Source organism: Spermophilus citellus (assembly GCF_964194105.1).
Source record: "Spermophilus citellus genome assembly, contig: SCAFFOLD_528, whole genome shotgun sequence".
Classification (NCBI taxonomy): Eukaryota; Metazoa; Chordata; class Mammalia; order Rodentia; family Sciuridae; genus Spermophilus; species Spermophilus citellus.
This window is the reverse complement of record NW_027673080.1, coordinates 1-15,451: the sequence shown is the minus strand read 5'-3', so window position 1 is coordinate 15,451 and position 15,451 is coordinate 1. Positions and strand designations below refer to the sequence as shown.

The window sequence follows — 15,451 nt, the reverse complement described above, 5'->3', positions numbered from 1 at the left end:
GTGACAACCAGAGGGACTGTGGCTGCCCTTTGGGGTCAGGGCTGGCATTGGGATGCTCCTCCCGGGGCGACTGGGGACCCTGCCTCTGTGTCCCACGAGGCTGTGGCAGCCCCTGGTGCCATTGAGGCGGAACCGGCATTGCCCTGAGGAGCTGGGGCGAGGCCAGGGAGAGCGTTGGGGCCGAGCTGCCGGGGGTGGGCCCTGGCTCCTGGGGAACACAGAGGGAGTCCGTCTTGCATCGTGCGCACAAGGTCACCTCAAAATCCAGAGAGCCCCTGACTGCCCGGGAGGAAGGAGGGAGGAGGCCACGAGTCCAGGCACCAGGAGGCGGGGCTGTGGTGACAGGAACACAGAATTGACAGGCTGAGGCCTCTCCAGTGAGGATCCTCCCCTGGTCCTGAAGAGCCCCCACGCCAAATTGGAAAGGCCCTGGAAAGGGGCAGCCGGCCCAGGGGTTCGGACGCATGGAAACCCAAGACCGAGGCTGGGTGTCGGTGGTGCCCACCTGTGACCCCAGCGACTCAGGAGGCTCAGGCAGGAGGATCCCAAGTTGGAGGCCAGCCTCAGCACCTTAGCAAGACCCTGCCTCAAAAAGAGCTGGGGACGTACCTCAGTGGCAGAGTGCCCCGGGTTCCACCTTCAGTGCCAAAGAGAAGGGGTTGGGGGGACACCCGAGACTAGACGAGTAGCAGCTCCAACACTTCCGCCAGCCAGGTGACCCTCCCTGAGTGACTTGGGCCTGACCTCCCTCTGTATCTGCAAGGGACTGGCCCAAGATGCCCCTCAGATACCAAACTCCCTAAGGGAGCCGGGCGTCCCTGGGTGGCGACCGCAGGAGCGCTGTGCGCCCCCTGGTGGCTGGCGCGCTCACGCCCCTCCGCCGCAGGCCGTGTTCGACTGCGTGGTGAACTCGCTCAAGAACGTCTTCAACATCCTCATCGTCTACATGCTCTTCATGTTCATCTTCGCCGTGGTGGCCGTGCAGCTCTTCAAGGGCAAGTTCTTCCACTGCACCGACGAGTCCAAGGAGTTCGAGAAGGACTGCCGGTGGGTGTCCCTCCCCAGGCAGCCCCCGGAGTGGGCACCGCGGGGACAGGAATAGGCTCTTGGGCCTGAGCCTGGGGATGAACCAAGGGCGGCTGCAGGATCAGTGGGAGCCGCTCTGCCTCTCGGTGACCTCTTAGCAAGACTCAGAGACTCAGGGAGACCCTGTCTCTAAATAATATATGAAAAGGGCTGGGGAGGTGGCTCAGGGGTCAAGTGCCCTGGGTTCAATCCCGGGACTGCACAATTTTTAATTAATTAAATATAATAAAAAGGGCTGGGATGTGGCCCCGTGTGGAGCAGCCCTGGTTCCAGCCCAGCACCGAGAACCAACACCACCAGGTGTGACTTGGGAGCTGGCCTTTCCCTGGTGCAGGGTGGGGACATCTCCAGGCAGCCTGGTCCCCATCTGGACCCACGTACAGCCCCCCAGAAAGCGCAGGAGGAGCCATCGGGGTCATTGCTTCTGGGCTGGTGTCCCCCTTCCTCCTCCTGTCCCTGGGGGCCCAAGCCGAGTCCCGTCCCGTCCCGACTGGCTCACGGCCCCCCCTCGGCAGCGGCAAGTACCTGCTCTACGAGAAGAACGAGGTGAAGGCCCGGGACCGGGAGTGGAAGAAATACGAGTTCCACTACGACAACGTGCTGTGGGCCCTGCTGACCCTCTTCACCGTGTCCACGGGAGAAGGCTGGCCACAGTAAGTGACCCTCGGGCAGGGCTCGGAGGGCAGGGCTCGGAAGGCGGGGCTCAGAGGGAGGGGCTCGGAAGGCGGGGCTGTGGGTGGGGCTCAGAGGGCGGGGCTCAGAGGGAGGGGGTCGGAAGGCGGGGCTGTGGGTGGGGCTCAGAGGGCGGGGCTGTGGGTGGGGCTCGGAGGGCGGGGCTGTGGTGGGGCTCGGAGGGCGGGGCTGTGGTGGGGCTCGGAGGGCGGGGCTGTGGTGGGGCTCGGAGGGCCGGGTTTGTGGCAGGGCTGGGGCCGGCTCGAAGGGCAGGGCTGGGGGCGGGGTTCGTGGCAGGGCTGGGGCGGGGCTCGGTGGGCGGGGCGGGGGCGGGGATCGGAGGACAGGGTTCCTGGGCGGGGCTCGGAGGGCAGGTCGCCCACCTCCCGAGACAGGAGGGACATCACCCAGCCCCCCCAGCCCCCCCCCCCAATGTGCCCCTGCAACTGGGGACTGCACACTGCACAGAAGGGCCCCACGGGGCAGGTTCGCCCACCTGTCCCCGTGATGAGGTGGGGATGTCACTGGGCCAGGGTGACACTCTCACCCAGGCCGGGCCAGGACCAGAGTGAGAGAGGAAAAGCCCGGGTGGACCCTGTCTTTATTTAAATTTTGGTATTTGGCCCAGTGGTGGCGCGCGCCTGTCATCCCAGCAGCTGGCGAGGCTGAGGCAGGAGGATCCCAAATTCAAAGCCAGCAACTTAGCAAGACCCTGTCTCAAAATTAAAAATTTTAAGAAGGGCTGGGGAGGTGGCTCAGTGGTCAAGTGGCCCTGGGTTCAACCCCTGGAACCATGATATGTGGCTCACGGTGGACTTTGTGAAATTCATTTTGATGTTTTTAAATGTCACAGATTTTTTTTATCTTAATCTCTTGTATTTTGGGAGTCCCCATAATTTGTGTCCAAAGTAAATGTGTCTCCCTCCTCACCCCTGGCCTAGTCCTCCCAGAGGACTTGGGAAGGCCAGGATGAAGGCTGCAGAGTCTGGCATGTGCTGTCAGCACCTTTATCCCCAAGCCCACTTTGAATGAATTCTTTTTTTTTTTTTTTAAAGAGAGAGTGAGAGAGGAGAGAGAGAGAGAATTTTTAATATTTATTTTTTAGTTCTTGGCGGACACAACATCTTTGTTGGTATGCGGTGCTGAGAATCGAACCCGGGTCGCACGCATGCCAGGCGAGCGCGCTACCGCTTGAGCCACATCCCCAGCCCTGAATGAATTCTTAAAGACACCCCTTGGACACCCTTTAGTCCCACCTGTCAGAGAACCATTACAGTATACTTAAATGATTTTGTTTGAATAAGGCACCTAATAGTGACCTTCCAAAAAAATATATCATCTTGCACGCGTGAGCCTGTCACATCTACTCTTTGAAGGTGTGGCTTAAACAGAATTCTTAAGCAGTGCACCCCCTTTGCAACTGTACAGGGCTTCCGTGCACATATGTGTTCCCCACATGTCACACCTTCTCAGCACCCACCAACAGTGTGCTTAAAAACTACCCCCCAACATGACAAACTCCTGCCCCTGTGACTCCCTACTTGTTCCCATTCATTACTGTTAACTTGGTTTCAAATCCCAACGTGACTGCTCCTGAGTAGGTGCCTTCCACGAGTCCCTTTCGTTGCTGAGCCTTGGCTCCCCATGTGCAGGAGGACGCCAGTAATGACCTCCCTGAGACGGTCACTGGGAAAATAAATCAAGCGTTGAAAATCCCTCCAGGCACATCATCGGCCCTAGATCCGCGGCAGGCGAGATGGGGCCACCATCAGCCTTTCAAGGATCAGGGGCTTCCTCTTCCTGTCCCGCCCACCCTCACCCTCTTGCCCTCTTCGTCCCTCCACCATGCCACGCAGGGTCCTCAAGCACTCGGTGGACGCCACCTTCGAGAACCAGGGCCCCAGCCCGGGGTACCGCATGGAGATGTCCATCTTCTACGTGGTCTACTTCGTGGTCTTCCCCTTCTTCTTTGTCAACATCTTTGTGGCCTTGATCATCATCACCTTCCAGGAACAGGGGGACAAGATGATGGAGGAGTACAGCCTGGAGAAAAACGAGGTGCCGTCCCCTGCGTCCTGTGGAAACTGTCACACACACCCAGGACCCCACTTCTGGGGGCACTTGGGGACCGAGGGAAGCCCTGCTGGGGTTTCCAGAGGAAAACACCCCTCACTGTATCGGTCAGTTCAGACCAGGGCCCGCTGCAGTAACGAGCAGCCCCGGGCACTTTCAAAGGCGCTGACTTCTTGCTCATGTCCCGTCGCCTGTCCGAACCGTGGGTGGCTCTTCTCCATGACATCTCTAGTCCTGTCCCAGGCTGGTACGGAGGCTTCAGCGCCCAGCAGGAGCAGGTGCAGCCCAGCTCTCCAGGCTGGGCCCTGAGTCGTGCCCCATGTTCTTGAGCTCGAGGGAACCCCACGTCTGTGTCGGACGTCAGGAGGGTGGGGAAGCAGCACCTTCCCATGGGAGGGCCAGCAAGTGGTCACAAATGAAAGTCTAGTCACCGGGGAACACCACGGGGGCCCTTTGCCCTTCTGGGATCACCCAGGCTGCTCAGAGGACCCAGTGCACCTGTCTTTTGTGCCACTGATCCTTCGGACTCAGTGGCCACTATTTCTCCTTCTCTTTATCCCTCCAAGAAAAGGAGAAGGAAAACCAGGCGGCCCGTTAGAAAGAATGGCTAGGCCCCGAAGTCAGACCTCGGTTGTCATTCAGATTCGGCCCATGCAGCAGCTGAGCCATCTCAGGCAAGTGGCTCAGCCTCTCTGGGCCGAGACAGTGAGGCTGTTGATGAACCTTCTCTGAGGGGTTCCAGGGGATCACGAGGGAAGCCGAGGTCCAGGCACACCTGGACTCCTCCGCAGTGGGGTCGGCAGGGCCCAGCGCCGGGCCTCCCCGCTCCTCCGCCTCCTCACGGTGGGCCCCCTCCCCACAGCGGGCCTGCATCGACTTTGCCATCAGTGCCAAGCCGCTGACCAGACACATGCCGCAGGACAAGCGCAGCTTCCAGTACCGCATGTGGCAGTTTGTGGTGTCCCCACCTTTCGAGTACACCATCATGGCCATGATCGCCCTCAACACCATCGTGCTGATGATGAAGGTGAGCCCAGGCCCACCCACACCCCCAGCCAACAGGGTCGACTGCAGCGCCCCAGCCAGACCACACTCAGGGTGACGCCCGCGAGTTTCTGTACCTGCTGTTCCCACTGCCTACACACTTCCCGCATTCTGCCTGCCCAGCTGCATGTGCAGACCCTTCCTCCAGGAAGCCTTCCCTGGCTCCCTGAACTGCACAGAGGGCCCGTCCTCACCGCCTCCTGGTGATGACCTCAGTGTGGACGTGCAGGAGGACTTCCCTGCCCATGGGGGCTCCAGGGAGCCCTGACCTGAGTCCCCAGGTTCAGCAAGGGCCCGGGTCAGAGGGGGCGAGAAGCCACACAGACGTTTGGTGGCTGAAGTGCAGGGAGAGAGCTGGGGCCTCGGGCCTGGAGCCTCCATGGGTGGGAGCCACGTCCACGGGCCTGGGTTCAGGTCCAGCTCTGCGCCAGCTCCCGGGCTCTGCTGGCCCCAGGGCGTCTGTTTCCCAGTCAGAGAGAAGAGGGGTGGTGAGGAGAGGACGCTCTGCAGCCTCCACCCCCTGGGCGTCAGAGATGGGTTCATCCCGGCACAGAGGACCGAGGGAGGGAGGGAGCTGCGGTTCTCTTAGTTCTTCCCCAGCACCGAGTGGAGCCCAGGGCCTCATGCGCGATGTGCACGTGTCCACCACCTGGCCAGTCTCTTTTTCTTTTGTGCCGGGGATTGAACCCAGGGGTGCTGACCGCTGAGCCCCAGCCCCAGCCCGAGTTTGGATGTTATTTGGAGACAGGGCCTCCCTGAGTTGTTTAGGGCCTCACCATTGCTGAGGCTGGCTTTGAACTCACGATCCTCCTGCCTCAGCCTCCCGAGCCGCTGGGGTGACAGGTGTGGGGCTCTGCACGCAGCCTGGCTGTTAATTCTTGATAGTGAAAAAACTGGACCAAGCTCCCCTGAGGCCTCCCCTGCACGGTGGCCCTGCTCTGGGGAAAACATCCCAGACAGTCCTCAGATGCCTAAACCACAGGAGGAGCCCGACCCCGCCTGCATGGACCGTGCTCTTTCCCCCAACCCACGCACCCACTGGATGAAGGCTGTGAACCAGGTGCAGGGCCTCGGGGGGCCGGGCGGGGCGCTGGTGCCAGGCCCTGGGCTCCACCCCAGCGGCACCAAAGGAAAAAAAAATTAACGTTCAGTTGCCACAATGTAACCTGACCATTCAGTCACCATTGGTGGCGTTTGGTACATTCACCAAGTTTGCCGCCCTGCCCATCATCGGGACACCCCCCCCCAACAAGAGGCCACCCCCACCCAGCGGCCAGCCGTCTGCACACTCTGTGGGTGACGTGCCTCTCACGCTGCAGCTGTTTTGGGTTTTGTTTAATTACTGTAAACAGGAGACCCAGGACTGTGCCCTTGAACTCTTCAGGAGGTATTCCTTAAAAATCAAACTTCTGCCGGGCCCCTGGTGCGCGCCTGAAATCCCAGCGGCTCTGGAGGCTGAGGCAGGAGGATCCCGAGTTCAAAGCCAGCCTCAGCAATGGCGAGGCCCTAAGCAACTCAGAGAGACCCTGTCTCTAAATAAAATACAAAATAGGGCTGGGGAAGGGGCTCAGTGATCGAGGCCCCTGAGTTCAATCCCTGGCACCAAAAATAATTTAAAAAAAAATAAAAGAATGAAGACAGTTGCACTTTTTCACTTAAGATTTACTTAAATCTTAATGGATATTAAGCTTTTAAAAAAGAAAAGGCTGAGGGGCTGGGGCTGTAGCTCAGTTGGTAGGGTGCTTGCCTTGCATGCAAAGGCCCTGGGTTGAATCCCAGCACCACAGAGAGAGAGAAAGACAGAGAGAGAGAGAGAGAGAGAGAGAGAGAGAGAGAGATCTAAGCTGAGTGAGGTCCACCCCCATAGTCCCAGCTACACAGGCGCCTGAGGCAGGAGGCTCACAGAGCCCAGGAGCACTAGACTGGCCCCCAGACTGCAAGACTCTGCTCAGAGAGAGAGAGAGTTCTAGAAATGCTAAGGTTCTGATGGAGACGCCAATTACCTTTATGATCATTGCACGTTGTATACACGTGTAGAAATATAACACTGTGCTCCATAAAAATGTACAATTATTATATGTCAGTTAAAAATTATAAATGTGTTTTTTTAATTTAAAAAAAATTTTTTTAGTTTTCAATGGATCTTTATTTCATTTATTTTTATGTGGTGCTGAGGATGAAACCCAGTGGTACAAGGGGCTGGGGCTGGGGCTCAGCGGTAGAGCACTTGCCTCACATGTGTGAGGCCCTGGGTTCCATCCTCAACACCACATAAAAATGAATACATAAAATAAAGGAATTAAAAATTAAAAAAAATAAATAAATAAAAAGCAAAATGCAAATTGGGTGGGGTGGGGCACAGCTGTAACCCCAGCCACTGGGGAGGCTGAGGCAGGAGGATCGCAAGTTCAAGGCCAGCCTGGGCTACTTCGAAGACCCTCAGCAACTAAGCAAGACTCTGTCTCAAAAAAATATGAAAAGGGCTGGGGCGGTCGCGGGTGGAGAAGCACCCGGGGCTCAGTCCAGTGCTGCACAAGGAAAAGAACAAGAGGTGCTACGGGGGGGCGGTGGACACTGTCCTGCGCGGCCAGGCGGCCCAGGACACAGAGGCCGAGACCGTCTCAAGACAGTTTTGACTTTGAGCGTGCAAAGACTCCGGGCGGTGGGTCTGGACCCTCAGTGCCCCTCACGGCCCTTACTCCTGGGAGGACGAGGGCCGCACGCTGCTTCTGACATCCCCCCTCCCCCCAGTTCTACGGCGCCTCGGTGGCCTACGAGAACGCCCTGCGGGTGTTCAACATCGTCTTCACCTCACTCTTCTCCCTGGAGTGCCTGCTCAAGGTCATGGCCTTTGGGATTCTGGTGAGTGGCCTGGGCTCTGCCCTGTGCTCGGGGCACGCTCTGGGCGGGGCTGAGGGTCTCCCCACCTGGTCCCCAGGCCCCACCCAGGTGGCGGCTGCACAGCTCCCGTGACTTCAGCCCCTCCCCAGATATTCAAGGGACACCAGTGAGACCATGGTGACATGCTGAGCCAGGGACATAAGGATTCAGTTTTTCCTCCAAAGGATCCCAAGGAGGGAAAGTAATTGTCATCCATTTCAGAGACAAGGAAACAGACCAGGGGGGCTAAGTCTGTGGGATTCAAACAGTTTTACCCACAATCCACTGGGAGAGTCCACCTAACTGTGGAGCCAGCACCCAGACACAGCCTCAGCCAGGCCTCAGAAGTCAGTGTCCAACCTCCCCGCCTGCCTTGTGCTCTGAAGCTGTCGATTCTCCTGGACTCCATTTTTCTTTTTCTTTTAAATGCATTCCATGACCCGCTAACTTGATTTCGTCTCCTCTACTGCATGTAGTCTCAGCCCAGGACCCTCAGCCTCAAGGAGAGCTGAGGATGGGGGGAGGGGGAGGTGTCTGTGAAATTAGGTGGGAGAAAATCACTTCTTTATTTTTCTCCAGCCGCTAACTCAACTCGAGTGTTTTCTTTCATCTTGAAGGTAGATGTGCTGGTCAGTTTTCCATTACTGTGACAGAACACCTGAGGTTGTTTACTTATAAGGAGAAAAAGGTCACTCTGGCTCACAGTTTCAAAGGTCTCCGTCTGTGGTTGCTGGGCCTGCTTGGCTTTGAGCCTACAGGGAGGCTCATGGAAGGGCACGGCAGAGCAAGGTGGTCCCCACAAGGTAGCTGGGAAGCCAAGGAGAAAGGAAGAGGAAGGGCCAGGGTCCCGGTATCCTTTTCAAGGGCCCGTCCCCAAGAACCTAACTTCCTCCTGAGGGTTCCCCCCCTCCAGTAGAGCCACAGCTGGAGAGCAAGCTTCAACACAGAGGCCTTGGAGCACATTCAGATCCAAACTGTAGATTAGGGTGGCCTCTCAAAGGTCCCCAGTGAGAGGCCAAGCTGAACCTTGAACCAGGACGTCAGCTGTCCCGGGCCTACAGCCCCTGGTCTCAGCCAGCCGCTCAGGAGCCGGAGTCGTCCCCCCCTCCTACCCAACGGAGCTGCGCCCAGCCCCTCCCCCACAGGGCTCTTGGGAGCACCAGATCTAGGAGCCTGGTGCAGAGGACCGCCAGTAGGTGCTGGGAAGGGCTGTCAGAAAGGCCACCACTGGCCTTTGTCCCCCAGAGAATGGCTTTGTCTCCCATCAGCAGCACTTGGGGAGGTCTCTAAAACTGAATGACAGGGGCTGAGGACACAGCTCAGCTGGTAGGGTGCTCGCCTCCCAGGCCAAGGCCCTGGGTTCAATCCCCCCCCAAAAAAAGGAATGATGGTCTAGGGCCACCTCCGGAAGTTCTGCCCACCAATATGTGCTGTGCTGTGTGGTGTGTGTGGTGCTGAGCTGTGTGGTGTGGTGCTGAGCTGTGTGGTGTGGTGCTGTGCTGTGTGGTGTGGTGTGGTGTGGTGTGGTCTTTACAGTGTTGAGATTTGAGCCAGGCAGACTCTCCTTACCCCTGAGCCACACCCTCAGAGGTAGAGCAAAGCTTTGTTTCTGTTTTTCGTGAGTCAGGGCCTCACGAAGTTGTTGAAGCTGACCTCAAACTTGTGATCCTCCTGCCTCAGCCTCCTGAGTCTCTGGGGTTCTAGGTGTGAGCCACCATGCCCAACTAAATATGGGGGAGGGGTTATTTGTTTATTTTGGTGCTAGGGGTTGAACTAAATCGCTGAGGCAGGCCTTCAACTTGTGATCCTCCCGCCTCAGCCTCCTGAGTAGCTGGGACTCCGGTGTGTGGATGTTCAATGAGTACCCTGGGGATCTGAGTCACACCAGGACTGTCAAGCACAGGGATTAGCACCAGCCTGGTGGAGGGGGCATCCCAGAATTCTGGTCTCGGGTGCCACCTATGGGCTGTGTGGCCCGGGGTGGATCACAGGAAGATCAAGGCCCAGGCTCCTAGAACTGCCCCACCCCCTGCCAGCTGTGTGGCCCCAACCAAGTCCTCTGGTGTCCTGGTGTCCAGCTCTTGACAATGAAGAGGTCTTGCACCGGGTCCCAAGGCCAAGAGGAGCTGGCCTCCACTGACCAAGCGGCTCTCCTGCGGGGCCGAGGCCCCCTGTCCCTCACCCTTGCCAATCCTGCCCAGAGCCCCCCTTCCCATTTTAGACAAAGCCCCAACTTTCCCCCGTTGGAGTCAAGCAACAGAGGGGGGCCCTGTACCCCGGGGGCTCAAGGCGGGTCCCCAAACACCTGGGGGGCTGGCTTCACCTGCGATTCCTCAGGAGCAGAGCTTGCCACAGGACTGAGTGCAAGGATGTGTCTGCAAAGTCACCTCGCCAAGGACAGGAGGGGAGGGGCAGTGGGGAGGGCCAGGAGGGCAGCTGCCCCTGCCAGGGAAGTCCAGGCCACTGGGGATCAGTTCCACTGGGGGCCTCCAGGTGGCAGCAGAGGGCAGGGCGCCGAGGAGGGAGCTGCATCCTCTCTGGCTGTGGTCACAGTCAAAGCTGCTTCCAGGGGCCCGGGGCAAAGTAGCCAGGGGGCCACAGAGAGGGGTCTACGGCCAGACCGCCCTGAACTCGCCCCATCTCCTCTGAAATGCGTGGGGATGTGGGTGGGTCCCAGCAACCCCTGCCACACACCAGAAGTGCCTGCATTCCTCTCAGGCAGTTTTCAAACAATGTCGCCTGCTGAATACTCAGTAGCGACAGTTGTTACCCCCTGCCCCCCAGAACCCCGAGGCCCGATGCTGCAACTCCGAGGGAAGCGTAGTTCTGAAATGTGGATCCTTCTAGGCTGCAGGGCTGCCTGGGGTCAGGCCCTCCGCTGGCCACTGAGAATGAGGCCCAGGTCCTGGCCTGCATCAGGGGGGACACTGACAAGGCCCACGTTTGCCACGGGTCCCGCAGAGCCTGGAGGTGGGAGGCGTCTGTTTGACCCAGATTCTTAGATCCCAGCAGGGTGCTGGAGGAGGAAATTGGAGGAAGGCCCCTCTCCAAAAGGACCAAGCGTCCTCATTTCAGTGCCAAGTTAAGGGGAGCAGGGGACTCTCAGGAGGCTCAGGGCTGGGGTTTTTTTATCAGATGGTGTGGGGTATTTCAAAATTTTAACAACACAGCTGTCCCAGGGTGTCTGAGTTGAGCCAGCCGCCAGCCCAGAGATGTATCAGTCAGTATAGATCAAGTTAAGCTGCAGTAACAAAAAAACCCTACCTCTCAATGGCTTTAATCAACAAAGGTGGTTTGGGGTTTTTTTTCCCCCACACTCGACACAGGGAATTTTTGCCTTCTGTTTACTCACGACCCAGGCTTATGGAATAGCTGCTATCTGGATGTTGCTGGTCACAGGCAGGAGTGACTACGCTACCTCAGCCACACAGCCCCATCTAACCAGGGGCCAGGAAGTGTAGCCCTGTGTGTGCCTGGAAGGCCTCAAGGCCCTTCCTCCAGTGCCCAGTGACCTCTGTCCTCCTTCTCCAGATCAGGAAATGGAAGCACAGAGAGATCAAGCCACTTGCCCATAGCCACACAGCTCCAGTAGTAGAGCTGGGATTTGAACTGAGAACCTTCCGTCCCTTAGTGGGTGTGCTGTAAGCACAGCAGGGTCCTAACCTAGACTCACCTGGGTGCAGAGCAGGGCCACCCCTCAGCTGCTGACCTCCTCCGAGTGAAAATGGGTGATGCTCTTTCCCTCTGGGGGCCTTGTGAGGGGCAGTGGCGTCCTCTATAGAGCAAGCAGGGCTTGGAGAGCCTCCGAAGTGTTGGAGACAGGCCTCGGCCCCAGAGGGCAGCCCCCTCCCCAGCAGAGGAAGGCCAGGCCTGGAGGTCCCGGGAGGGGACTCAGCAGAAGCCCTCCAGCAGCCCTAGATTGGCAGCAGGGCCTTTGAGTGGGTGTGACTGTCCCCGGGCACCAGCTGTCCTGCCCCTGCCAGCTGGGGACGGGGCCTGGAGCCCTTGTTGGCATCTCTGTCTTGTGGGTCCCTGTTCTAGAATTATTTCCGCGATGCCTGGAACATCTTCGACTTTGTGACTGTTCTGGGCAGCATTACAGATATCCTCGTGACCGAGTTTGGGGTAAGTCTCCTGCCGGCTTCTTTCTGGGGTCTCGGGGCTGGACTGGGGGGTGGCATGGCGGGGGGGGGGCAGGTACTGACGCTACAGATTCTGGCACCATAGTTGGCTGCGGCCAGTGCTTGGCCAGAACCTCAAGGAGAACCGGGGCCCCTGGGGACAGGGCAGCCCTTAGGAGGACAGTGAGGGAGATGAGGGCATCCAAAGCCCAGACGCGGGGCCGCGCTACAGGGTGGGCTTCCCTGCCTCTCGGCCCACGAGTGTGAACAAACAATGCGGATAGGTGTGTCAAGGGCCGCGGAGGCCCCGAAAGGCCCCCAGGCTAGCCCACCAGACACCCAGTGGGGCCAGAGAGACCCCTGCTGTCACTTGTCTGCGCAGACCCTCTGCGGCTCACAGGCAGGAGGGTACCCTGGTCCTCAGGCCAAGGCAGGGATGACACTCCCAGGACCCCAGGAGAGTCCCCAGGACACCCACCCTCCTCTGCCCCCGTAGGAGAGGCGGCAGGTCCTTGGTCCCAGGCCCACAGCCCTTCCTTCGTTCCCAGACCCCAGATGTCCTGCCCAGGCCCTCTCCTTGGCCATTTGCCAGCGAACCCAGGCTTGGGGACCCTCGGGAGATGGTGGGGAAGAGATCCTCAAGGGGGAGCAGAAGGGAGAAGAGTGTGGAGGTGGGGCCGGGTGGGATGGACGGCGCCCTAATAACAGTAAAAATAATGCTAACCGCCGAGGACCGGCTGTGCCAAGCGTCTCCGTGGATGGGCTCCTGCACCAGAGAATCCCCCAAGGGGATGTCCTTTCCCTGAAAAGGACAGAGAGGAAGGGAAGGGACTCGGGCCACCAGCCGCCGGCCACCTGGGAGCTGTTACCTGCCCAGGCGCTGAAGTTCGGAGGGGCCACTTCCAAGACCAAAGCCACAGAGCAGCAGGGGCCAGCCCACCGTCCCTCCTGACCCCCCCAGGCACCGCCCACTGGCCTAGGCAACCCCGGGGAAGTGAAGAGACCCGCCCTGGTCCCTCAGCCCGGCCCTGGTGACTCTGGGGAGCACCTTGGCAGCCCCAGGGCGTCCCCGCCTGTCACCCAGGAAGGAGATCCTGGGGCCCATCCCGCCTTCCAGGAGGCTGCCACAGAGAAGGGGGCTTGCTGATGTGTCCCCACCAGCACGCGGGGCATCACGGCCACTTCTGTGCCCTCAGCTGCAGCAGAGCCAGGAACTCCCTCCCCAGCCCTGAAGGTTTTCTCTAGAGGAGTCTCCCCCACCTGCAGGCTTCCCCACCAGGACCCCCAGGTCGCTCTTCCTTGGCAGGGTCTGGCCCTGATCTTCACCCTCACTGTCTGACCCAGGGCCCCGCCTGGCAGTCGTAACAGCTCACCATCCCACCGAGCGCAGGACAGCCTGAAGCCCATGTCCCTTTGGGTGAGGAGGCTGGGAAGGGCTGCTCAGCTCCCCAGGACAAGTGGAGGAAGTTGGTTGAAACTTCCATTTGCCAGTGAGAGATCTGCAGGGTCGGATGCCCAGCTGTGTGTCCTGTCTGGCCCGAAGGCATAGGAGCCTAGATACTAGGACATCGCAGTAGCCAAGCAGCCCTCCGTACCAGCCACCGGCGTGCGGGCAGCTGTGTCACCTGTCTCCTGTAGAGTGGGCAGAACTGGTGCAACTGATCCCATCAGTTCCTTATATGACTCCCATTCATGCACACATTGAGTGCCTACTGTGTGCCAGGCATGGTAATGATGCTGCAGGGGGAACGGGGGGGGGGGGGTGCAAAGCAAAACAGAGCAGCGTGCGGACACCTGCTCCCAGAGATCGGGTGTTCTAGGGGGAGCGGCAGCGTTTTTACAGATGAGGACGCTCCACGTGAAATGCTTGGCACAGAGTCTCCCAGGAAGTCTCCCTAACGGTGGTTATTATTATTGTTATTGCTATTGTTGCCGTGGGTACCTGGGCAGTGTGGTAGCCAGCCCTGCATGGTCATATCCTGAGGGGAAGGCTTCAGGGGCTGTCTGGGCCCTCGGGCATGACCAGGTCCCAGCTGTTAGGTCTCAGGGTCCCCCTCTGCCTCCCAGGTAAGGCACCAGGTCTGAGGCCAGAGCCCAGCTGCGGCCGGGGGAGCCAGGCCCCGGGAGGGCAGGTGGGGGGAGGGTGCCGAGCGGCCTGGGGACGGTTGGCGCTGCGCGGTGGATAATGACTGTTTCTTGTCTTGTCTCTTTCCATGCCTGCTGTTTAAACTGTATATTGGCACAACGCCGTCTGAAAAACTCATCCAATCAAAATGCACTATGAAATTCATTTGTTCATCCATGACGTGGTCTGTGTGTTCATACACCAATGACTTATCTCCCAACCCACCGCCACCACCACCCCCACTCCCCGCCCGGAACCGAAACCCATTGGTTTTTTGGCACTGGTTACAAATCAACCTAAAAAACGCTGAACTCCGCCCCCAACCGCCCCCGCCCGCCCGCCCCCCTCCATCTTCAACATCCGCATCTAGAATCCGGTTGGTGTTACTTCTTTCTGAAGTCTAAATGCCTTACATTAACTGTGAAGCATCTCGCATCCGCACGCATGGCCTGCCCTGGCTTCCTGGGGGTGCCTGTCTCCCCTCCCTCCCGCTCCCGTCTGTCCGTCTCCCTGCCCCACCCGCCCTCCCCTCCCGCTCTGGGTGTTCCTCGCAGGTTCTGGATGGAGGGTTTCCATTCGGGTGGGTTTTCATCATTTGCAGAAAAAGGACTGTGCCTGACCCAGTGTTCCATCCTGGACCCAAGGGCCGGCCCGCCAGCATCACCCACACGCAGCCCCCCAGGCCCACCACGCCCAGCCACCTCCCCACACTGCCACCGGGTTCAGCTCGGGAAGCCCAAACCCACTGATCACCTCCCGCCCCTGAATCTCTTCCACTCTCTCCCCTCTGGCCTCCAGCCTCAACCCCTTGCAAGCCCACTGTCGCGGCCTCCATCAATAGAGATGCTCCCAGGCCAGCAGGGAGACCTCAGGGCGAGGCGGCATGCAAGCAAAAATTTAGGGACAGGGGAACCCAGAGTGGACAGACTCGGGTCTGGTGGCCCGCTGAGGCTCTCCCTGCAGCCCTGATAGGCAGGTGTGCACGCTGCACCCACACCCAGTAAGTGCTCAGCCAGCGCACACCTGGCGCAGGTATGGCCTCTAATTCACACTTTTCCTCTTGTCTCTATGGCTTTACCTCTTGCACGCACACACACACGTGCACACACACGCAGTTCCTCTCCTATATTACTTCCACCCACCCTGAAGGGCCGCCCCCCCACCCAGCACACACCTCCTTCATCTCTCCCTCTGACTCCGTGCCTTCCCCTCCCACCTCTGCCCTTCTGCCCATCATCACCAAGGAGCCCCTGAAGGGCCCCACTGGTGGCATTTTGCACTGGATCCCTCCCTGCGGACAGCGCACTCCTCCACCGAACAGGGAATGATCACCAACTGCAAGGTGGGCAGAGCCAGCCACCGTCTCTGCCCCTTGCCTGAGTGAGGTGGGGGTGGCAGGTATTGGTCCAGTAACCCTTGACCTCCACTTGAAATCGTAGCTTCTCTGCAA

At 59.1% G+C, this 15,451-nt stretch overlaps 1 protein-coding gene across 1 annotated transcript in view; it reads left to right on the top strand.

Annotated features, from left to right (window-relative positions):
- The window catches only part of LOC308640139 (voltage-dependent P/Q-type calcium channel subunit alpha-1A-like), a gene marked incomplete at both ends in the record, with an annotated part of 71,838 nt that extends 59,958 nt beyond the window's left edge, over positions 1-11,880 (top strand). The window contains 6 exon segments of the mRNA XM_081312155.1: positions 887-1,047; positions 1,602-1,739; positions 3,615-3,816; positions 4,694-4,858; positions 7,627-7,737; positions 11,797-11,880. Of these exon segments, the coding sequence (XP_081168281.1) occupies positions 887-1,047; positions 1,602-1,739; positions 3,615-3,816; positions 4,694-4,858; positions 7,627-7,737; positions 11,797-11,880 (861 nt within the window).
- Between the last annotated feature and the right edge of the window lie 3,571 nt (positions 11,881-15,451).